The 24,570-nt window shown below is 48.4% G+C and overlaps 1 protein-coding gene across 6 annotated transcripts in view; it reads right to left on the reverse strand.

Moving 5' to 3' along the window:
• The window catches only part of UNK (unk zinc finger), a 30,862-nt gene that overhangs the window by 4,375 nt on the left and 1,917 nt on the right, over positions 1–24,570 (reverse strand). For 2 of the 6 annotated variants that reach the window (XM_039859604.1, XM_039859606.1), the window contains exons 2-15: positions 21,639–21,893; positions 21,209–21,373; positions 9,192–9,401; positions 8,019–8,195; positions 7,738–7,868; positions 7,111–7,246; positions 6,471–6,588; positions 5,371–5,455; positions 4,026–4,168; positions 3,377–3,577; positions 2,752–2,817; positions 2,091–2,265; positions 1,122–1,223; positions 847–1,035 (exon numbers count right to left, since the gene is read on the reverse strand). In XM_039859604.1, the coding sequence (XP_039715538.1) occupies positions 847–1,035; positions 1,122–1,223; positions 2,091–2,265; positions 2,752–2,817; positions 3,377–3,577; positions 4,026–4,168; positions 5,371–5,455; positions 6,471–6,588; positions 7,111–7,246; positions 7,738–7,868; positions 8,019–8,195; positions 9,192–9,401; positions 21,209–21,210 (1,735 nt within the window). In that variant the 5' untranslated portion in view covers positions 21,211–21,373; positions 21,639–21,893. Of the gene's footprint in view, positions 1–846; positions 1,036–1,121; positions 1,224–2,090; positions 2,266–2,751; positions 2,818–3,376; positions 3,578–4,025; positions 4,169–5,370; positions 5,456–6,470; positions 6,589–7,110; positions 7,247–7,737; positions 7,869–8,018; positions 8,196–9,191; positions 9,402–21,208; positions 21,374–21,638; positions 21,894–22,800; positions 22,887–24,570 lie in introns of all 6 variants that reach the window. The other 4 variants (XM_039859602.1, XM_039859607.1, XM_039859605.1 and 1 more) reach the window with 3 other exon arrangements.

Genomic DNA, 24,570 nt, shown 5'->3' on the forward strand with positions numbered 1-24,570 from the left:
TGGCTGGTCAGAAAGTCAAAGGGCAGCTCGGTGGCTCGGTGTGACCAGGACGCCCAGCAGCCTCAGGGTGGGGATTTCTGAGCTCCCTGAATAGCTGCTGGGGGAAGGGGGGTAAGAGCAGCAGCCACGGCGAGGGGTGGCAGGGTGGGCGCTAGGCTTTACAACGCGTTTAAGTGTTAGCTCAGCGAACACACACGCGAAGCCGAGGGGCCTGCACGTGGGAGCGGAGCCTGCGGGTCTGCATGCCACACGACTAACCGCTGTGCCCCAATGTGCCCTCCAGCACCCTCGGTCCGCATCGTTCTAGTTCTGTGTTCAGCCAGCGGCCTTCGGGGCTGGAGCTGGATCTCTCTGGTGCCCCTGCCTGCCAGGAAGGCCACCTGAGCCTGGGCTGAACCTGTTCAGACCGCTCCCTTGGCCTCCTGCGAACCTGGCTGTGGTGAGTCCACCTCCGGGAGCTCCAAGGGCCTCTGCGGAACTGCCGCTGGTGTGAAGAACAGAACTCGGCCGTGGTGGCTCCGAGGACACTGCCTCTCACTATGTGCAGTGGCCCTGTGCCCAGTACTTCCCTCAAGTTAATTTGTTCAAGCCTCACAACCACCTCGTGAGATGCGTGTGTCCTTATATCCATTTTACAGCAAAAGAAACTAAGGCAGAGAGACCAAGTCACTCAACCGGACCACACAGCTAAGGGGGTGGCAGGGCAGGGACCTGACTCCCCTCCAGCCCCAGAGCCCCTACTCTGCCCTCCACGCTGCACGGCCTCCAGCCACGCCAAAGCAGCCAAAGGCACCTTCCAACGCCTGGGTCCTGTCCCGGGTCTCAGGGAGCCACACCCCTTCTTACCCAAAGATCCGTGTGATGCTGAGGTCCCCAAAAATGTGTTTTCTGACTGGCTCAGGTGGGCCTGGGGCTGCTGCAGGAAGTGTGAGGAGAGGCTGACAGGAGGGGACGGTGATGCTGAGTGGAAGGAGGCAGAGCTGCCCAAGGAGCCAGGGATGTTCACGGGCGCAGAGCTCTGCAGCAAACTGCCACCTGCAAGAGAGGCCGGGAGGGCGGGTGAGTGAGGGCAGGGGAGCCTCGGAGCCCTCGCACGCCACCCGCCCACCTGCGGCCAGTACCAATTGTGATGCTGCCTGGGTGGGGCACCGTGCTGTTATCGAAAGTCTTCTCTAGGGCGGCCACCCCAAACTCGTTCAGGTCCAGGTCATCCAGGGCGGACTCTAGGGACAGAGCCATCGGAGTATGAGCCTCCCGGCCTCCCGAGGGCCCACACGACCCTGAGGTTCGAGGCCTCGCCTCTTAGACCCACCTGCTCTCTACTATCTCATCTCCTGTCCCTGCCTCACCTTCATGATCAAGTCCCACATGACCTGTCCTCTCTGGGGCCTCTGCCTGTGATCGAGCTGCTCCTGTCACACCGACCCCTGACACTGTCCGCCTAGCCCTGTCCGGCTCAAATGGCTCTCCATTCTGAAGCCTTTCTGGATACCCCAGGGGAATCGAGTCCTAATCCAGGGTTCCTACTCTGACAGAGGTCTTGTCTCCTGCTGTTACGTCTCCCGCGGAAGGCAGGCTCATCTCTGGGCCCTCAGTGGCCGATGCATGGTGCTGGACAAGTGCCACTGCACTCTGTTGAACTGGACCGGGAGGGTAGGAACAGTGTCCCTCCTTGAAGGCAAGAAAAGCAAGTCTCCATGCCTGTAACCCCAGTGCCTGTGACAGGACCCGGCACAGGGTGGAGCCCGTGAATGACTGCTGAAAGGAAAGAGCAGGAACTGAGGACAGCTGTGCGGGTTGTTCACTGCACAAGGAAACCCAGTGAGAGGATGGGGGCCGAATGACACACACGAAATGGCACCATGCTCGCCCAGGAAAAGAGGCCACTTCTAATCCGCTCTAAGGGCTAGTCTCGGCTCTAGACCCTGAGCTCATCTTCCCTTTAGCTCAAAGCCCCCGAGCGCCCACCCGCTGACCCCCAATCAGATGTCTAAGGTGACCAGCATGCTGGTCTGAGAGTCACTCCGGAGACCTAGTATCTCTGACTCCAGACCCTCTCCTGGACTTGGCAACAGAAACGGCCTGATTACCTATGACCGACTCTACTGTGTCGCTGGTGGGGTAGAAGGGCAGAGCGTTTGCGTTCATGCCGGGGACACTGCTGGTGCCAGCGGGGCTAGGGGGAGTAGCTGCCAGGCTAGAGGTGATACTAGAAGAGATGCTTGAGGTCAGGGGGCTGCCCACGGGGAGGATGGCCAGCATGTCCTGCAACGAGAGAGTGAGGAGAGGCAATGGGATGCCCGCCCAGGAGGCTGTGGCCAGGGGCTGGAGGCGAGGGCTAAGGGAGGCAGAGAGAAATGGGGCATCCCGGCCCTCATGTGGTTACCCTCAGGCCCAGACGGGGCCCCACCCACTTGACACCTTGCTGAGAGACTGAGTTGGAGGGGTGTGGCTTGGAGGCTGCAGGGCCCACTTACCCCCAAAGTCCGCATGGGGGAGGGAGAAGTGAGTCGAGGGCCTGGCACAGTATAGATGCTCAGTCAGTATTTTTTGACTGACTGATGAGTGAGTCCAGGAGGTGAGGGGCTCCAGGGCCTGACCCCACCCTCTCTGGATTTGGGGGTCGGGTCCCACCTGAGTCCTGACCTCGGCTTGTTGAGAAAGCAGTGCCTCCCTCTCCCTGCAGCCTTCTGGGGTTTTGGGTCTGTCCCAACCACAGCAGGTGCCAGAAGGGGGCTGAGAGCTCAATACCTGTTTGGGCTGAAGCAGAGGCTGCTCTTGACTCCTGGGCTCTAGTGAGTGGGGTTTTAACTTGGCCTGAGAGAGAAAGGTCAGGGAGCACGAGATGAACGTGGTGCCAGGGAGGGGCCCCAAGTCCAGGAGTCCTCCCAAGCATCAACCTGCCATGGCTCACTAAGGCTGCAGACACCTGTCGTGCAAACCCCCTTCGCACGCATGCCCCCTGTTCTCCCTCCGTGCCCCTGCTCCTTTCCCTACCCTCGGAACCAGGGGGGCTGCTCCTCTCCTCCCAAGTGACTCCAAGCCTCAGATAAGCTCATTAGGGACCCCTCTGTCCCGCTCCCCAAGGCCCTGCCACTCCACCGAGGCAGCACAGAGCAGGGAAAAGACCGGACGTGGGTTCAGAAGACCAAGGCAGGAATCCCTGCCCGGGCTCAGCGACGCTGGGTGAGGCGCGGAGCCTCCCTAGGCTTCCTGTCCTCATCTGTAGAATGGGAGGACCTTACTCACTCTGCTCAGTCTTGAAGAGGCTGAGGACATGGGCCTCCTAGCTCTTACTCACACTGCCCAAAGCCAGGCCAGGCCAGCCCTCCATGGAGAAGGCTAACCTCACTGGGCTGCCCCTCTCGTCCCTTACCTGGCACTTGAAATTTTTCAGGAACTCGGCTCCCACCTGGTCTTCTCTCTCGAAGCCAGGAGCCTTCTTATAGCTGACAGGGGCGAGGCCGGACTCCCCAGGGAAGACAATGCCTTCCAGGTTCGGGGGCTTCCTGATGGAGCCCGGGGGGGAGCCACAGAGGTTGGAGGGGCTGCCTAGACTGCTGTTTCTACAGAGGAGCTGCAGAGAAGAAGGGAGTGGGCTGGTGGGCAAACGCAGGCTGGGCCGCGGCGTCCCCCAACCCTCCCTCAGAGGGCGCTTCTTTAGCAAGGGGCTCGGTTCCATTTTCATCTGCCAATGGGTAGCGACGACCACCCAGGGGACCCAGAACCTCATGAGAAAGTCGTGTGCATGTGAGGTGAGTGACAGAAGGCTTTGTCCCTTCTACCAGCTCTACCCAGGCTGGCTGATGCAGGCTCTGGGGGCGCTACCGCCATGCCCCACCCCTCACCAGCTTTCGACAGAAAAAGGAACCCTGGGGTTAAAAGGGCAGAACCCCTTGGCCTGAGGCCAGACACCGGGGCCTCTTCCTCAAGCACAGGCTGAGATGGGGTGGGGACATGAGAGGCAGGTGTTGGCTCCCAGGCAGGCATGGTGGCTACCCCGCCCCCCCGCGAGAGGCACGTACAGCACTGAGGTCAGGGGCATGCGGGCTGGAGGGGCTCACGGGCACCGAGTCTCCGGCAGCAGATGGCATGTACAAGACGGGACCCGACTGGGTGGGGCTGGACACAGCTGAGGAAGGCTGCGGGTCATCACTGAGGGGCGGTTCTGCAAAGAGACGGGCACGGTGTCAGCAAGCCCTGAGCCAGCACTGCAGCTGGGTCTCCTTCAAAGGAGACCATGCACCCCCCGGACAGAAAGGGGAGGCTCCTACCTCATTTCTATGAGTATAAGATCCTGAGCACTTACTAGGTCCCAGGCAATTTGTATTAACTGTGAATCTTCACAATGACTGGAAGACATAAGTAATATCGTGGTCTCCATTTCACAGATAAGGAAACTGAGGCTCAGAGAGGCAAAGTAAATCTCCCAAGGTGACAGAGCTAGGACACAGAAAGGCTGGGATCTGAACTCCAATCCACGTGACTCCAAAGCTGAGATGCGAATCACTTCTTTGTGCTGCCTCATCAGCAGTCACGGTGCCCAAGGCTGGGGACCTCTGTGCCAAGAATACGCTTAGCCCTTCCCAGGAGCCTCAGTGTACTCAGTGCTCACTCCCCTCCCACAGAGAAGGCCTGAGCCTGGGAAGGGGTTAAAGGCAGCCAGAGCACTGGCTCGGGGTGGACACAGGTTGTAACCCGAGCTCCATCTCCAAGATCGGCAGTGGGGTCTGGACTGCAATGTGGAGAATCGAGCTGCGCTGTCCAGCACGGTGGCCACAAGCCATGTGCGGCTGGTGAGCACTAGGGGCGTGGCTGCTCTGAATCAAAATGTATAACAGCTATTCAAATACACATTAGATACTATGTGGGGAAAAAAAAGTAAAAGTCTTGATGAGTTTTATATGAATTATTTTTGAAATAATACTTTATAATGGGTTAAAACTAATTTGTTTCTTTTGGCTTTTAAAAATGTAGTTACTAGAATATCTAAAATGACATGAAGGGGTTGCGTTATATTTTGACTGGACAGCTCTGCTCTCAGCAGGGCTCAGCAGGGCAGAGTGCCACATTCGATTAGTGATGTCTGCCATGGGTACAGCACGGGATGGCTGCTGGGATCTGCCTAGTGGGCTCTGGAGGGGGTGCCCCCTGCCTGGGACTATGAATGCCTGACAGGGGCACAGTCCCTGCTCTGTCTCACGACCTTGGACACTCCAGGGCTTTGAGGCCAGCTCCAGAGAGGCAAGGTGGGGTAGGGAATGGAACTTCCAGTGGGGACAGGGCCCCCTGCTGGCTGGCAGGCAGGCAGGGGCCATCCCCTGCCTGAGGATGAAGCGGGCTCTGCTCAGGGCGATGGGGGCAGCATACGTTCTACGTGGGCGAAGGCGCAGAAAGGTCCTCGGGGACAGCTGCCTGATTGCTGCATGTCGTTGCACTTGGTGGATTTATAGATCTGGAGGGGCAGAGCAGAGCAGAGCAGAGGTGGGTCAGGCTTGGGCTGAGAGGGACAGGCAGGCATGGGTGTCTTCAGATGGGTGAGTTAGCTTATCAATCTCTCTCCCCTCCCTGTTCCATGCCACTTCTCTAAGTCTCTCCCTATCAACTTCTTAAACTGACACTCTTTATAGATAAGGAAATTGTCCCGCACCAAGGACACCTCCCCTCTGGGGTCAAAGATCCAACCAGCCCTGACACAGCTCTCAAAGGGATCTTCTCCATGCTGCTCTGTGCTCGGGGTCTTGGCCAGGGCTGTGACCTCTGAATGTACCTTTGGGTGTTCAGGGAGCCAAGATCACAAGTAGCACCCGCTTACCCTGGGGCACCCTGGGGTGGGCTCTATGCTGGGCCTGACTTTCCACCCTGCTGTCTGCAGCCCACATAAGGTAGGCTCTGTCCACATGTCCATCTCAGGGTATCCTGGCCTCCATGCAACTGGGCAAGGGACAGCACGTGCCTCAATGTTCCCTACACAAGATCTTGGCACACTGATATGGCTCAGGGCCACCCGGTGGGGCCGGCGGGCTGGGGAACTGCATTGGGGAGGCTGCTCACACCTTAGGTTCTGGTCCGGAACAGGACAGCTGTTAGGGGCTTTCTTATTTTTTAAATCCTGGTATCACTGGATTGTAAGCCCCATGAGTAGTGCAAAGCCCAGGATGGCCAGGTCCCCAGGCCCAGGACACGCCCTCCCTGTCAGGAGGCCCAGGGGAAACAAGCTGGGAGCACAGGGCTACTTGGGGAGTGTGGGCTCAGAACACAGGAAGATGCCAAATCGAGGTGTGGGGCTCCTTTTAGGCACTGCTTGTTGGGGGTCTTGTGGCTACGAATCCCTCTCCCAGGATGGAGTCGGGGGGTTCTGCCAGCATCTGCTCAGACCCTCCCTCCCTTTCCCCTTGCTTCCCAGAGGATAAATTGAGCCGCCCACACCCTCGAAGGACCCGGCCCCTGCTGCCCCTGCTCGAGCCCACCTCCGGGTGGAACTGCTGCTCCGTGCGGGTGTGGCAGTACTGGCAGGCGTCTCCGCTCTCGCACTTGCCGGGGTCTCCCCACTCGTCCCCGTGTTTTACGTTAGGACATGGAGACGACCTGGTCCAACGAGAGGGTGGGTCAGATGGACGCAAGAGGGACAGATTAGGGTTTGGGGGATGCCAGCTCGATCCCTGTTCAGGGCCCCTCTCTGGTCTCCCCGCCTCGAGGGGCCAGAAGCCAGGCTCTGCTGCTCTGGCCCAGCCTGGCTGCACCGCTGAGAAGGACACGGGTTCACTCCCTCAGCCGGGGCCTCCCACCAAGCTCCGTGCAGGCCAAGGCGAGCCAGGCTGCAGCCACCAGCACACGCCCCCACCACGGCCCGGCCCTGGCAGACGCCCCTCTGCATCAGAACCGAAGGGGTCTCAGAGACGGCCAGACCCTCATTTCACGTGGCAGAGGATCCCGGCAGGCTCCCCATCATTCAGCCATCCTGACTACCCCCCACCCCTTGCACCCGGCCATCCTGGAATCCTCAGGCTGGCCTCCCTGCCTCCCTGAGTGCACAGGGGAAGCAGCCCTGCCGTGATCCCATCCCTGCCAGCCCCACCGCCCGCGGCCGGCCTGCCTGGGCCAGAAGACCTGTATTTGTGTTTCCGGGGGCTCCGCCGCCGGTCCTTGCTGTTGTGGTAGTAGGGACAGGCGTAACCCTGGCGGCAGAGCCGCGGGGGCTTCTTGCACGGCTCCGTCTTATAGTTCCCCAGCACGTAGGCGGTCTCTGCACAGGGGGCCAGAGGCAGGGGTCAGGTAGGTGGGGCAGGAGTCCAGGAGCTGAGGCTTCCAGGAGAGGTATGAACAGGACCACCTCCTCTTTGGCCAACGCCCAGACTAAGATAACCCAGGAGGTAGAGAAGTAAGGTGACGCCACCCTCCACTGGAGACACTCGCAGCTCACAGGGTGAAAAAGGCACCCGTAGGAGGTTCGCAAACACATGTACACGTCTGTGTGGGGAGAGCACCTGGGTGATGGGAGCAGGGCAAGGCGTGTCTGGGGGAACTCCCCTAGAAGTGCCCCCGAATGACGAGCCTATGCTTGGCTGGAAGTCAGGTGGGATGAGGGGGCAGGCACCTCCCAGCAGAGGTGGTGGCTTGGGGTGCAGAAAGCAGTAGGTGGTGGTGAGCCAATCCTCAGGGCAGCTACGGGCAGGAGAGGGGCGAGGACAGACATCCGGTGGGAGGGGGCCTGGCCATCTGTGTGGCCACCCTTACCTTGCCACCGTGGCTCCTCACTGAGGATTTTCTCTATCATGGCGTGGCTCGCAGCGCCAGCCGACTGACCCTCTATGCTGCCCTCCACTGTGGTCTGGCCGTTCTGTAAGGCCTCCATGGCCTGGAGCTCCCTGGGAGGAGGAGACAGGGAGCGGGGAAGGGGCATGAGGCGGAAGGACCCAGAGTGCCAGCCTTGCACTCCACCTGTGGTACTCACTGTGTCAGCAGCCAGGCCCCCACCCCGGCCCACAGCCATCAGCCCAGTGCAGAGTCCAGCCCACCTGATGTCGTAGACGGGGGAGCGGAGGTCATGGGGCCCGTGGGCGAAAGCGCAGTGCAGGCCGTTTTTGGTGCAGTTGCCTTTTGAGTCTGTCTCGTGGATGCAGATTCCAGTTTTGTAGTAGCGCAGGTGGTACCTGCGCTCAGTGTCCCCTGTGGTCCTGTGCAAGAATGGGCACCTGAAACACGGAAGTGGGGGTCACTCACCTTTGTTCCCTGCAGCCTGGACTGCCAGCCCCTGCCCTTTCCCCCCGACCGGAGGGGGCACTGCTGGCGGGTCAAGGAGGAACGCAATGAGCCTTGCTGCGGGAACAGACTACTCTGCCGCTGCCAGCTGGGCGCTGCGGCAGTAGCCTGCGGGGGGGCCCGACAGGGCCTGGCACTCCCACTTCAGCCTGCTCAGCAAGTCCTCTCGAAGGCCACTCGGCCAAGGCCCTGGGCGGTCCCAGGGAAGCTCCAGAGAGGAGCACTCCTGGGAGAAGAAATGCTACCCAGATCACGGGTTCTCAGAGAGACAAAAGGCCTCATGCCCCGAGGGCTTCATCAAGCTGGGGGAGGGGTCAGCAAGCCTTGACCTCTGTGAGAAAGAGGGGTGCTGGTGTAGGGGTGGTTCAGTGACTTGTGCCCGCAGAAGCCCCAGCAGCACCTCTGCAAGGTAGGTTTAAACAGATGACAAACAGGGTTACTGGATGTCCCCTCTCAGTGATGTTTCCGAGTCTGCCACCTCCTTGTTTGTTTGCGTTGTGCCCTGTCTCATCACAGGGTGTTGTGGTAAACTATTTAGGGTCAGCAAAATGGGAGACTGGAGGAGCTCTGTCTCTCAACAGCCAGCCTCGTTGGGAACTGCAGGGGATGGTGTGGGTGGTGGCAGGCCTCAGAGGGTTCTTGTGACTTGCAGGGGACCATGACGGAAGGCCCAGGAAGCCACTTTAGTGCAGACGTGGCCCTGAGGCTTAGCAGAAGGCCTGTGTAGGGTTTCTCGAAAGTGGAGAAAGGAGAAGGGACCTCCCCCAGAGCCCAGGTCCAGGCCATAGGAAGGTAGGCCAGGCTGCAGGCAGTCTCCCCCAAAAGCAGCCTCGGGCTGGCTTCTCAGACTCCGCCTGGCCTACTCTGAGGGCAACTGACCCAGGAGACACGGGGCTCCTCTGAGGGCAGGCTGGGTGGGGGGCACTCACTCGTCGCCCTCCGGGCAGAGGCCTGTGGCCTCGTCGTACTTGGTGCAGTAGACGTCGGGGCTGTAGTTGAACGTGCCGTCCCGACGGCGGATGGACCGGCGTCGTCGCTGGTTCACGAAGTGCCAGTGGAAGCAGGTGTAGGGCCGATGCTGGGTGCATTTGTGTTGCACGAAGAGCGGGCACTGCTCTGTGCGGAACTCCTTTAGGTACCTGCAGGGATGGCCCCGCGTTGGGTGGGCCGGGAGCGCAGAGTGAAACCCCTCGTTTCCCAGCAAAAAGTTAGCTACCAAGTCCCCTGAGGGCCCTGCTCTGGGGTGCTAGTTTCCTTGGGACACCAGAAGAGGCCCAGAGCTAAGGCTGGACCCCAGCACGTGGCTCTTTCCCAATCCCCAGGTCCTAAGCCGGCCCGAAGGAGCTGCAGATCACAGGGTCCTCAGCGGTCAGCTGTCTGCCATGGTGACCAGAGGGGGCTTATCCGTAGCCTGGTTCTCTGAGCCCTCCCTGGGCTTGCTCAGACAAAGAGCTGAATAGAGCATGAGGAGCCTCCCTCACTTCCTGCAGGCCTCACCTGTCCTGCAGGGCTGGGGCTCCAGGCTGAGGGCCAGGGAGGCTGCTGCTTTGGAACTGAAAGTCCAGGTGACATCCCTCTGGACTGACTCAGATGGTTCCTGTCTGCCTGCCTCCCCCCAGAGCCATTTCCTAGCACTACTCAGGTAGGTTGGGGAAGGAGCTCATATTGTCTCAGCCTTGCCTGTCCCCCATCTTCTCAAATGAGTACCTACCTGCAGCAGCTGGGACTATCTGCACCCTAACCTGGGGGCTTGGAGGTTCTGTCTTTTTGGCCTCATCCCAACTTTCGTCTCTCTCTTGCTTTGTATGTAACAGCCAAGACACCCCCAAAGCTCCTCTCCCACGCACTACCCGGTGGAGGGCCCCAGACCCGCTTACCCACTTACAAACCATACCGTCCACCTGTTTTTGTTCACTGTGTGTGTCCAAGTGGAGGGTTTCTTAGATTTGGGGTCAGGCAGGGAGCATAGTTCTCTTTATTCACTTTCTCATGCCCTAACAATGCAGGTGAATGCCAGCGAGGATGGTTCTAGAAGGCACGGAAGGCCGTGCGCAGAAGGAAGTGTGGAATGAGCAACATTCTGATCTGAAGCTACTGTCTGGGCTTAGAGCAGTGCCCGGAGCTGGAGGACACGGGACAGAGGACACGGGACAGTAAGGTCCACATCTCTGGCTCCTGCCAGGATACTCAGGGCCTTACTAGTCTGGGCATGTGAAAGGTGAGGGGACAGTTAAGTCCAGGGCTGAGATTTTCCAAGTAAGTTTTCTTTTATGCTAATAAAAAGTGCTGAAAATCCTCCCAGCCTTGAAGTGTGGAGAAGTGCCCAGGTGTGTGGGCTGGGTGGGGGGCTGGGGCTGGTGCTCCCTGAGGAACACAAATAGGGCTTTAAGGGGCAGTGAAGCTTCCAAACAGAGTCCTATTGTCCATTTAGCACATACTTATGGAGCACCTACTAGGTGCAGGCATGGTGATGAGCACTGAGGGCACCGATGAAGGAGCTCCTTGTCCAGAGAGCGCCTGCGTTTCCAAGGAGACACACCAGTAACAGGCGGAACCAATCAAGTGTGAAAAAGTCATGAGGGAGGTTTGCTCAGGGTTCTCTGGGAACCCAGAGTAAGGACACTTAGGCCGGGCTGGGGCCAGGGAAGGAGCGGCGCTGGCGGGACAGAATGCAGGAAGGGTGTTTTAGGCAAAGGGAACAGTATGACCTTAGAAAGTCTGTCTGGGTCCAAGAGCTCCAAGTACCTTTGTGGGACGTGGGTGAGGTAGGAGAGGAGTTGAGAAGGGGAAGTGAGGATGGGGTGAGGTGTGGGAGGAGCCGAGTTCAGGAGTATCATCTCCCAGACCCAAGTATATTCTGAGACACCAGGCAGACACCTGAAAGGCTCCCTAGAGCCGGATGCTCTCCTGTCCCCTTTGGCATCGGAATGTAAGGGCTTTCTTCCTGCCTCCCTGTCTGCTTCGACAGAAAGCTGTGCCTCATGCTGTACATAGGTACTAAAGCCCGGCGCTGAATTGAGACACCCTTCCCCCAAACTAAGCCCTCCTGGGCAGCACATACTCTACCCGACTCTGGACCAACAAGGAGAGTAACTCAGGAGGGAAGAGGTGGGAAATGGGAGAGGAGGAAGCTGAACTCAGGGCCAGAGCAGAGAGGAGGAGTGGTTAGGATTGTCAGATTAAAACACAGGACATCAGATAAAGTGAAATATGTCCTCGTGGGGAAAAAAGGGTCCTGGCGAGCCTGCTTCCTTGTGACAGCCATGTCCATAGTGCCGCATGCAGATGCCAGGGCTCCACAAGGACTCCAGCTCTCTCAGGGACAGACACAGAGGCAACAGATTACCTCATTTTAAGCCTCTTCACTTCCATTCCCACTGCCACAGGCGAGGGACTTAGTTCCTTTTAATAAACCGATCTTGCTTCCAGCCTCTCCCATACAATTTACACTGCGTAGTGCTATTCTTCCTAGAGCCCAAATTTAATTCTTACTTCCTCCAAAGCCTTCGGCTTTCCCCAGTAGTCACTGATAAACGCTAACTGTTCAGCCTGGCATTTTGGGCCCTACCCGTCTGGCCCAGTGTACTTGTCTAGCCTCATTTCCCTGGATTCCTCTCCATTTCAGCTGGAGTCCTTGGTGTCTTACAAATAGAGTTTTAACTTCCCTCCCTGCCTTTGCTCATTGTCCCTTCCTTACCTGTAGAAACCTTTCAAGGCTAAATTCAATAATGAATCTTCTAATGCCACCACCTCCATGAAGCCTTCCTTAGCCTCTTCCTTTCCCTCCTGTCCTTGCCCCCAGCTAAAAGGTATCATCTCTTAAGTTTTTACAGCACTCTCTAAACATTTCTTATAGCCCTTACCCTGTACTGCACATTAGTAACGTGTACTTCTCTACTATTAAATTATAGTCCTTGATAGCAAGCATGTAAAAACTCAAGACCAACTCAGCTGAATGACTATAACAAGAAATGAAAATGTTACAGAAAGAACAATACCAAGTTTCACGATGCTGCCAGCAGGAAGAACGCTGATTGACAGTTGGAAGCCCAATTCTATTTCCTTGTGAAAAGCACTACGATGCAGGAAACCTGTCCCTCAGCCGATAGAGCAGACTGCCCTGCAGAAAGGCCTCTCGTGACAGGGCCAAATGACCAAATCTAGACAAGCAGAGAGCCCCCTTTCAACCAACTATAAACAGATGAGAGAAATTTCTAACCTTCTGCGTAAGCCATTAATGGAATTTACCATTCACTACCCAGGAAGCAAACTGGTTAGAATCTGCCACGTTTCCTCTCCCACTCCAATCTTGCGCGAATGGGCAATGCAGTGTCCAGGAGAAAACGACTTAGGAATCACTCTTTTCTATTTTCACAGATTGAAATGAAAAGAATTTTCAGTGGAAATGCGCAACTGTTAATCTCCAATCCATCTTTCCATTTTAAAGATTTAAAAGCACAAGATCAAAGAAACAGGTTGAGATTCACTGTTCAATTCAACCAGCTCTAAGGAAACCCAAGAAGCCCTGGGGTCCGACCAAGAAGGGAAGACTCGCCAACCACCTTCTCTCCTCCTCCACGATCTGGGGAGGGCACAGCGCCATAGGACTAATTCTTTACACTCCCTTCCCTCAGGAATACCCGCTCTCAAGGATAAAAGTCAACGAACCTAGACTAGCTTTGAATTGAGAGGCGTTGGTGACCTACTGTGGCCAGGGTGAGTCAAGAAACCATTCAGGCCCGAGGAATGAGTCTGTCAGAGAAAGCCACACCTTTGACCAGCAGAAGGGCTCGATGAAGCTTGGAGGGACACTGCAGTTGGTCAGAGCTGCACCTTGACTGAGGAGCAGTGCCTTCATAATTGCCCCACTGGGGTCTGACTTTAAATCAAAACCATCTTTCACTCCTTTTCAGGACATCACGTTCATTACACTATTAATGGTTTACTTATAAAAGAGTACTATGAAAGTAACATGCCCACTTATAAAAAATTTGGAAAATGGAGAAAAGGGAAAAATTACCCTTCATCCCACCATTAATAATGTTATTAGCCTTTTGGTAAATTTTTTCCCCAGTATTTTTACAGATAGCATCACAGCATATTTTACTGCTAAACCACTTTACAAAACTACTAATACTTCTCTAAAAACTTTTAAAATCCAATAAGTGCACCCAGTTTTTTAAAAAATCAAAGATTTTCAACATTTACTATTTTCCGAAATGCTAAAATACAGCAAAAATCAGACTACTCGAAATCTAGATTCAATCAATTGCCCCACTAAAGCCAACAGTGATGACACAGAGGGGATTAACAATTCAGTAAATCACATCGCTCTGAAGGAGGTGTCAAATCAAGTGCTAAACTGCTACCAGCTCAACTTCCAGCTTAACTTTAAATCCTATTCCAAGTTGTCTTACTTAGATTTGTCGGTCTGAGAGTTCTACTCTCTCCTGGGGAGGAGCGTGAGGACTATGTGAACAAACTGAGTAAACGGAAAAGCATTACAGATGGCTGACAGGAAAACGTCAAGTTTAGATGCAATGAGGATAAAGTAGCTGATGTTTTAATCTGGAGCTAGCTCCCCGCTGCTTCCAGAACAGTGTTTAGCACGGCCTCACTCTGACCACTGCCACTGACCTGCTCCCCTCCCCAATGACAAAATAAATTCTAGGGCAGGGTCAAAAAACTTTTTCTGTAAAGGACCAGATGTATTTGGCCAAGAGGCCAAATCGAGGATATTATGTAGGTACTTACATAACGAGAGAAAAAACAAATTTCCACAAATTTTTTATTGATGAAATTCAAAGTATGATAATTGGCTACAATTTGGTGATACAGGGCTACTAATAAGAATGGATTTGAGGAACATTTGTCAGGTTGAGGTTCCCTTTCATCAAAATTACAAATGTTCATCTTAGGGCTAATTCTGTAGTAAGATTTTACATATTTCATCTTTGCAAATGTCTTTTACATAACTAGGCACTGCCAAATAGTTATCATTTCACAAACATGATTTTAACTGAGCATATTTGTCTCTTAGAAGACATTTACATTTGCCTTTAAATCACTTCCAATTGAAGGTTCGGTGTAAACTCCTTAGTGGCACAGGTAAATGGGTTTTGAAATACTTCAATGTCCTTCCAATCCCTACGGGGATGCAAAATCACTGCTAGGATGGTTCGGTGTGGAAACCATCTCCACAGTAAAGCCGTGTAGGAATGGAGATCTCACCTGTTTTCACTTTTGACAGCGTAGGAAGTGTATAAGGCAGCTTGACATGACTTACGATTCAAATGTTAGTTAAAATAACTTTACTGCAATAGAAGGTTTGCACATAAGCAATGTTTTGCCTTGTAATTTTAGGGTGAATTCATTAAAAACATTATGAAGTCTGCAGCAAAAACTAATTTCCAAAGTCATCCGTCATACAGCAGTTGAGAATAATTCTTCTCATTTGGAAAAATTCCCATCTCAGCCCTGAACTCAAAGAATTACAAGAAAACTTTATCATTGCTAAGCCACCAAACTCGTGTAGTAAGGGCATGTCGGAGTATTCAGTTTCTGATGTCTGACAAAAACTCATGGAACTGATGATGATTAAGTCCACAGGAGAAAGTGAAGTTTAGCACTGATCCTAATGGTTCATTAACACAAGATAGATTCAAATATTTTCTGCGAGGTAACTGCTGATGAACAATACAATGAATAACTGCAGGCTTTAAACACCTTACATTTTCATAAGCTTCGTAAACTTGTCTGATGAAATCTTTTCCTGCTCCAAACATATTCGTACCATGATCAGTCATAAGAAACAGCAGCAGATTATACTTCGGGTTGTACTGAATTAGTTTCCTTAACTTTTTTCGAAAATAGTCTCAGCTGTAGTTGTTTTAAGTAGACTATTCATAAAGGCTAATTCTTCAGTCACTTCTAAGTGGTGGTGACTCTGTCGATAAATAACTGAACAGTAACAGCAGCATCAGTTGATTGACTAAGGACAAAGGAAGACCACACGATATCATTTGCCTTGTTTTTTAATTGACTATTGATGTTGCTCCCAATGACCTCAACATTTTGAGAAATTGTTCTTGCTGAAAGGCTAACACACTTCCTCCGAACACACTTCTTCAGCTGCTGTAATGAACAAAATTTAAACGATCCCATATCATTACGTGGCTTTCCTCGCTCAGCTAACAAATGAGCCAGTTACTTCAGTTGTAGCCTCATTATTTTTGTTGAGAAATTGTTTTGATGAAAGTCTTTAAAATTTTCTAATTTTTCTGACCTTTGCCTGAGTTGGGAATATTGTGACGACTGCTTAATCTGGTAATGTTGACAGATTCTTCTGGCACAGCTTTTTTTTCAATTAAAGATAGCTTTGCCATGTAATTTGGAAACAAAATAATCCACATTCCACTGTGCCCTAAAAACATGCCATTCGAAGTCCATTATTTTTCTTCTCGTTTTGACATAAGTAGGTATTGGTAATAAGGAATAAATAAAACACTATCGTATGCTGACACACGGGGCACTGGAAACACTATCGAGTTATAATTGTGTCACCGCTATTTGTAATGCACTGAACAGCAATGCATAGCGATGACAGTGCCACATATGGCCTCTGTCACAACTAATGAACTCTGCACTTATAGTGCAAAAGCAGCCATAGACAATATGTAGACCAATAAAGCTTTACTTATGGATGCTGCAATTTGAATTCCACATAATTTTCATGTGTCATGAAATAGTATTCTTTTTCGACAATTAAAAACATAGAAACCCTTCTTAGCTCACAGACCATGCAAGAGCAGCCAGCAGGCTACATGGCAGTATACAGGCTGGTTCACCAACCTCTGCTCTGAAGAGTTTCTACTCCCAAACATGCCACATCCTTCTCACAGCTCCATACTTTTGATCATGTTGCTCCCTCTCTGGATCACCTTTCCAGCTTATTCTCCGCACGAGGGTCCTGACCCTGGCCAGTGGTGTTAACTGCCCCCTTTCCATGTTGCCACTGCACCGTATGACTACAGCTGGCACAGCCCCTCCCACAGTTGACTTTAACTGCTATCTATGTAGCCATGTCTCTTCATTTTTGTTTCCTTACACAAAGCCAGCTTATAGCAGGCGTTTAAGACATGTCTGCCTAAAAAAAAGCAAAAGTATAAGGCGTCCTGAATGGTACTAGCCTGGTCCACAGCGGCTATGTGCTTGGACCCAGGGAAGCAACTCTAATCTGACTTAGATGCTTCTCCTGGCGATTAAGGAACCTGTAACTTCAGTAGCTATGCTCCGAAGTGCCTGCATAGCCTTGTTCCTCACCCTGAACACTAAATGTGAGATCTTCAGCCTCACGTGCAGACGAGGAAAGCAACCAGTGGGATGACTTGCTCTGTAACTTGCTGGGAGTGTGTGAAGATCACGAGAGATGTATTCCTTTTTCTGTTTCTTCCAACTACTAAATATTATGATAACTACTTGGCAAAAGCTGGGTACAAAGTAAAGATATATTAAGTCAAAGAAAAAATAAAAACATGGAACTGAAACACAAATAAGTAAACTATATGCAGAAAGAAAAACTGGAAGGAAATGTATAGCCAGTATTATCAACTTTAGGGGTTATCTTGGCTTTTCTTTACCATAATTGTTATTATCTTTAGAATAAAAACAAACAAACAAACAAAAAACCGTTAGGAAAGAAATCCACAATATTAATGACAACTACCCTGATTCAAAGTGACGTGAAAGATGTATGTTGCTAAGCCAGAAGAGTTCCTTTACGTTACAAATGAACTATGGTAAATCTTTTTGTAAAGTGAATGATTATTAAAATGTCATCCTGTTTATGATTTGTAAAATCTGATTTGGACACATGAAAAATGGTCAGATTTGGATAAAAAGGCAAACAAGACAATGAAGCCCTCCAGAGAAGCAGGCAGGAAGAGACGGGGCTGCAACGCCAGGTTTGGATGGATCCCATGTGCACGGTGAAGAGCGGTATGTGAACCCCAAAAAGGGGAGCAACCAACTGAGCAACAGAAGAAACGCGCCCAGATGCCCCACAGCCGGAAAGGCCTAGGCCATGAGGGGGCACCCGCTCCCACTGCTCTCCTGGCCAGACAGTGGTCACTGTTCACGAGTCTCACACGGGGGTGGCAGAGACCTGGCAATGTGACAGATGTGCTCAAATCCCTAATAACCACCAATGTTCATCTTTATTACAGCTAGTCTGATAAAAATTGAATTTCATCTTTTTCAAGCAATATACAATCTTTATCATGAAAACAGAATCTTAAAATGAAAAGAAATGGTCTTGTTCTTAAGCATTCTTGATTGAACTCTAACTGCAATGTGACAGGATTCTACAACTAGCAGAAACACCCACTCATTGTTGAAGATGTCGTAGTATCCAAAGGCTCAATGACACCTCTCTGTAATCTCCTGTTTTCTACATTCGTATTAACCCTGCTGCTACTTTTCCTCCCCATACATAACTCCTACGAAGAAATTTACTCATAAAGCTCATTCTTCATGGCTTGTCAAAGATTCTTCACTTTTATGTTTGAGAATTTTTTTTTAACTTCAAGGAGACAATTTCAAGAGCAGATAAGCAATAGATTAAGAATACTAAATTACTTATCCAAGAGTGCATTTATATGTATATTTTATATTATAATTTGCTGAAAATCTTTTCTTTTTTGAAGAGCTTTAGGTAAACTACTAGGAGTTTGAAATTCAACGCTTACAAGGACAAACACATTCTGTTTTGACACCAAACATAACCCAGAAACCATATAACTTTGTAACAATAACCACACCAGTGGACGTTCCCCCAGAAATGACTTTTAAAAAACAAGGTCAAATAAAGCTAACATTGGTGGTTGACAAATATCTGGATAGTTCTGGGAAAGTGCTATACAGCTACAGAGATTTCGCTTCTGAAGTGATCCTGGTTTAGAATATTCTCTGGCGGAAAAGGAAAGCAAATATAAGTGCCTAGTGAATTTCTGATTGTGTCTAAACCTTTAAGGCAGGCCTTGATCCTATAACTAGCTTTCAGACATAGTAAGGCCAGTAGAACTCCCTAAGTAACAATGAAACTATATTAACACACAGATACAGACACAAAAACCTACAGGACAAGTGCTACAAGCACTTAAGCAAGCAAACGCTTTAAGGGTGGGGAGCTGCTCACTGGCAAATGATCTCAGCCCACTCTTCACTGAAGTCTGATACCTATGGGCTGTCCTGGCCCCAAAAACCTAGTGTAATGAATGGTGCAATGTTGGCGTGTAACTCAGTCCTATGTATCCCTCTTTCCTTCTTTCTGTAACTATCTCCTTGCCCTAAGGATCCTGGAACTGGTAAAACTGAGAGAAGTTCGTGTAAACATCACCCATGCCACTGATTCTGGAGATACGTGAGTACTGAAAACCCTGGTTCATTCCTCCTTAAAGTAGATAACACCTTGACTTGTTCAAAGTTTTTCTATACACATGGCTTCCAATTTGATGAACACTTCAGTATTACACTGAACTTGAAGTGTTTTTTGTACAGTTTTCTGTACAACAGTCTTTGGCCCTGGAAGAGCGGATCTGTTTAGAGCACAAATCTGTTGTGTAAGATACAGGCAGTCTGACGGAGGCTATACGAAGAATGGCGACTGAAGTAAAATTCAAATGGATGTGGGAAACAAAGAGTGTGTTCTGAAGACAGCACTGACCCATGTGGGCCCTATGAACTGAAGAATTGACTGTAGTGTGGATGTGGCTAAAGAAGGCACTTGATTACGGCTGCCGAAGGAGGCAGCAATTAGTAACTTGGGCCTTGTGCAAATGTCGGTGAGAATAGTACTTAAACCGTGCTAAGTGCCAGGCATTTTTGTAAGCACTTTATGTATTAACTCACTTAATCCTCATAACGACCTTATGGAACAAATACTATCTGCATCCTCAGGAAACTGACACGCAAAGAGGACAGTCACTTGCTCAAGGTCCCACAGCTAGTACGTAGCAGAGCTGGGCTTCGAACCCAGACAGTCTGGCCCTGGAGTCAGTACTCTTAGACACCACGCTGTTAGCTACGTTTTTCTTAATTGAGCTAAAGGGAAAACAAGAGCAGCAGCAAGTAAGTGACTCTACTCTGGAAGCTGTTCAAGATATGTCAGGGAGTGTTTGACAGGCCATAATTACAATATCATAAAATAAGTAACTAAAAACAAAGACAGAAATGTTAACTCTAACATGCTCTACGGGATTCTTAATATTCACTTTATGTATTCATTATAAAGTACTCTTAGTTCGATAATAAAATTTAAGTTGTTTTTTTAAAGAAAATACAAGTTTCTGATTTCTGTCATTTGGATAGGTTTGATTTACACAAATGCTCAAGTGGCAGGCTAACAAATGCCTGGCACCTCTTAGCAGTAAGGGTGACATCAGAAAGATATGACAATGTTCTTACCAAAATAAATAAAAGCTTAGATATAAAAACTACTTAAAACTTTTAAGTCATAAAATACCATGCCAAAGGTTTTTATCAACCTCTTCTTTTCTAAGCATAACTACCTCTTTTCAGTGGGGGTGGGTTCGTGAATAGGCCAAAATTTCATAGGAAGGTGGGAACCAGCGCCTTCCCCCTCCTCATGAGAAGTCATTTTGTTAAGACTTACGGTGGCCATAATGGTGTTTCGAGTATGAGTAGGAAACAAATGAGTCAACTTAAGAACAAACTGATATAAATAAAAAGCAAACTGATATAAATAAGGGAAGAAACATTTCAATAAACTCAGATATGACATGATGATACTGTCACAGGCCTTAGTATCTTCTTTATCTCCTAAAAAAATTGAGCCACCATCAGGAAAAGTCACCTCACAGAGAACGCTATGAGATTTTTTAAGTTGCTAGACTCCTTTCCATCTTCTCTTCCTCACCAGCTCTTGATACTGCTGTCAAATTCTACACACTGGCAAAGAAAAAAGGGGTGAAAGTTGAGGGATTTTATAGAGAAATAATAAAAAGTTTGTTGTGATTATTTGAACTAAAATATCATAGCCACTGATGTTACTTTAGATGCCTAAACACATAGCCTGTCATTAAAGCCCCATGTAAACATCAAAACAATCATCGCGATACCTGAAGAACGCAATCTATTACATTCTGGCAGGAGAGCAACCTTCTCTTTTACCTCCCACCCACCCTGGGAAGTAAACACATCTTACAAAGGCATTGGGGGAAATGCTCGTTCCTCATAATGGCTGTCAATTCAGAGACAATTTAAAGTACAACTACTGACAACTAGGAGGCTCGAATTTGCTGAGTATTCATTTCTTATCTCAAAAGCATCTCCACAGACTTGGACCGTGGGGGCCTTCACTAGAATGGATACACAGGGACAAAGCTATTGAGAAGGCTGGGAAAGGGCGCCAAGGAGCTTTTCACGAACTGCAGGCTTTTCCCATACTGAGCGATGCTGCCGAGCCCTTGGTAAGGCCACGTACTCTAAGGTCTCTCTAGTCGTAGGACTCTTGTGCACTGATTTTAACGCTTTTCTTAGAAAAACTGAGATGTAATTTATACCATTTACCAATTTACAATAAAAATTCACCCTTTTAAAGTGTATGTTTCAGTGTTTTTTATATATTTATCATGGTATGTAACCATCAACAATACCTAATTCCAGAACATTTCCATCACCTCATACATATCCCCCCCATCCCTATTACCATATGCACTGATTTTACCCTGTTTCTCCACAGCTATCTCTGTTGCCCGTGTAGGTATTTTAAGATGGTTGGCTGGGGTGAATCTACAGAGTAGCTATATAGTAAGAAAATGAGAAAGCTACATTGCCCAGAAGGAAATTGAACCCAAACTCCAGGCATTTTAAACAATTAAGCTAACGTAATTTTTATATATTGGCTAAGAATGACAGAGAAACTTACATTCAACATCCATCTTCACATAACACATTAGTGTGCCCCAAATTCATCCAAGATGTTAAAAGAAGGGAAGACAATCTACTAGGATTAGCCATAACTGTCCATAGTTGCAATTTCAAAATACAGAAGATGCATATGTGCGAAAACCTCCTTTAGTATCAAGTATAGCTGGATTAAAAAAAAACAAAATGAAAAACTTAAATCATTAAGCAAATATTGCCCCATTGGGAAAATAATCCCTAAACCAGTCCACTATTTAAATGCAACCTTACTTTTACCACTCTTCTGACCTAGAGCCTCTCCTAATGAGAAATAACCTTTAGGCAAAGGTCTGGCAGGAAAGCCTGCAGATGTGTGGTGCTCTGGCTGCTACGGGGCTCTCATTACCTAAGTGAGCTCATGGCTTCTAAGACACACAGGAAGAAGACCTCACCTTCAGGCATCAGGGTGTTGAAAGCGGGAGGAAGTAGGTCCACGAGGGTGTCTTGCTTTTGTGCATTTATCTGGGGTGCTATTTCCAGAGAAGGAGCTCCTTTATAGAGTGTGCCCAAGATGGATTTCTCTAAGTTGCTCTCAGAGTTGTCCAGCTGCCCTCACCAATAAGTCAGTCTTTGTAGGTTGATAGAAACCACCAGTCAAAGCAGATGCATATGGATTGTGGGGAAGCCTTCTTTAGTATCTAACATAGCTGGATTAAAACAAAAAAACTTAACCATTAAGCAAATCTTCACTTTAATCATTAATTTAGATTATAGCAAATATCAAGTAGGTGCTAAGCTTGAATCTACCCCTTAGCATGGGCACTTAGTACTTATTAACGGAGGTTTTGTGGGCTTGATCGAAGGCCACAACGAGCTCTTAACTTTGGTTCTGCAAGAAAATTAGTTTTACTTGATAAACAAGTAAACACGTTTTTTGGTAATTTAACTCGTTCTTGCTAAAGTTGCTAAGCAACGCTTCCAGTGACTTCTGTTATGTAACAAGTTGTACTCTAGTAATATATTTACAATTTTATTGCAGTTTGCAATAGTAATTTAACTACACGATCATTTCCTGGATTTTCTAAAACACAATCGGATGCAATTGAGTGAAGTTCATAACGTTTATATAATGTGCAAACTAACAAATTTGCCTCAAAATAGTTATCTACCAAAGTACTGCTACGCTATCCGTGTTTAAAGATGCCCCCAAAACAGTCCTAAATTAAAATAACATTTGGCTAAATGAAGCTATAAAGTATTTATCTTCTGTCTACCTGTAAGAAATCACCTAGTGGCCATAAAACTGCAAGAAACCATCACTAGAATTCCATTTCCCTTTAACACAAGGGCATTAAGAAGTTTGAGGATCAACCACAGGTGAAGGAATCCAAAAATGATTTAACATCCTTGAGCATCACATAGGGTCAAAATAATGATATAACTGTGATTCGGTCAAAAGCCCAAAGTTAGCTACATTTGTAGATATATTTTGGAATGTAATTGCTTCAAAATTTCCCATTCTTAAATCTGTTTTTATAAGACTCTTCTAATATATAAGATGGACTTCTGAATAAAGCTGGATGAAATTTAGTCTTCGTCAAAAAGACACATTACCTAGCAAGAGGCCACGTGGTCCTTGTACTGGAAAAGTACTGATATATGTACATCATCATTTTAGAGTGCTAATCACATTCTCGGAGCTGTTTAACAGAGGAAATTCTGATATAACTGTTTTCTAAGAGGGTTAGATTCCTCAGGTCTAGCCCAAGTGCCTGCTGAAAGGATTACTTCAAAGTTTCCCTTAAATCGAATCATTTGTTAGGAAAAAAATACCAACAAAATAATTATCCTTTAAATGTTATGAATAAAAATCTTGCTCAAATTTGAGGACTTTAGTTATGGAACAAGAATGAAGGGAAAAAAAAAATAAAACAGCTTAGCATACAGGAAGACAATGTTTGCTTTGGTGGATTCAACTGCCAAGACGGCCACTATGATGAGCACAACTCATTTTTAATGCAAATTTCTTCTGGATTATCACAAAGATTACTGCATGTCACATGATCTCAAATAACTTCGGGTACAAAAAATAAACAAAATTATGTAATTATGTATAAGAAAATTTTAAAAAGTAAAAAGTTTTGATACATAAAAAAAAAAATTCAAAAAAACAAAAGGTCTATATCTGTATTCAACAATGGGATCGATACAATGGGTAAGGCCATATTCAGATCGGAATAAATTCTGGAAATTCGTGCTGCAAGGGAGAATGAAAAAATGCTGGGCAGCTCAAAATTTTATAGCAAATATTGAAATCGAAAAACGTTCAAAAGCAACAAATGGATTTACTTTAAAAAAAAAAAATCGAGTCAATAGTATATTTCTGGTGCCATTATCTGTGCCTCAAGCTCCCTGCTTCTCAAACCTGGGACAACAAAGGAATGAAGTTTCCCAAATTATCACAGCTTCTGAATGCCCATAAATCTACCAAGGAAGACAGCTATTTCTAGCTCTAATTTTTGGAGACATTAACATCAACACACACACACACACACACACACACGAAAAGGTAACAGAAAATAAAAGAGATGAGAATACCTTCAATCTCCAACCACTCAACCAAACTTAGATGTTTCATCTATTCCTGTTGATTTACTAAACCAACTCAAGAGCCAAGACCTTATTCTGCACTTATCCCACAAGAAATGAAAAGACAGATTTTCAACAAATGAGCATCAAGAGGACAAAGACTCAGAATTAACATTTACACAGCTGTTGACTTTGTCAATTCCAAAATGATCAGAAAGACTTTCGAATATAGATTCCTTAGTACACTCAATGACGACAAAACCTAAAAACAGAGGTTGCTGAAACCAAGACTCATATTACTCAAAATGTTATATTTTACTGAAAAATGTGATCTGAGCATCAAAGATTTATTTAAAAAACTGAGAGAAGTTTATAAAGAAGTTCCAATTATGTGAAGTTTGCAGATTTCCAAATCAAGACCATACTGTTGCTTGACGGCACCATTCAACTGATCATTATTCTCAGAGGTAAGACCATCGCACCAAACCAATGGAAGGACTGCAGCAAGAACTCCAGTAAAAACTAGCAAAGCAACCACATTAGAAAAGTTGTAGTTAACGTGGGTCTGACAATGTCAAGAAAAAACTTAAAATCATTTCAACTAATAGCAGAAAATTTCACAAAGAAACCCAATGTGCCCCAACCCCAGAATGATTTCCCAATGGGTCTTTCTTCTGTGAGTGCCAAACAAGAGCTTCTCCTGTCTTTTAGTTTTTTCTACTCCAAGGCATACTTCCTGCTCTTGGTTCAGCAGGGAGCATTATTACTGTGTGGCTTTTAAAGTTGTTCAACCCC

Source organism: Pteropus medius, unplaced genomic scaffold (genome assembly GCF_902729225.1).
Source record: "Pteropus medius unplaced genomic scaffold, Ma_sr-lr_union100, whole genome shotgun sequence".
Taxonomy (NCBI): domain Eukaryota; kingdom Metazoa; phylum Chordata; class Mammalia; order Chiroptera; family Pteropodidae; genus Pteropus; species Pteropus medius.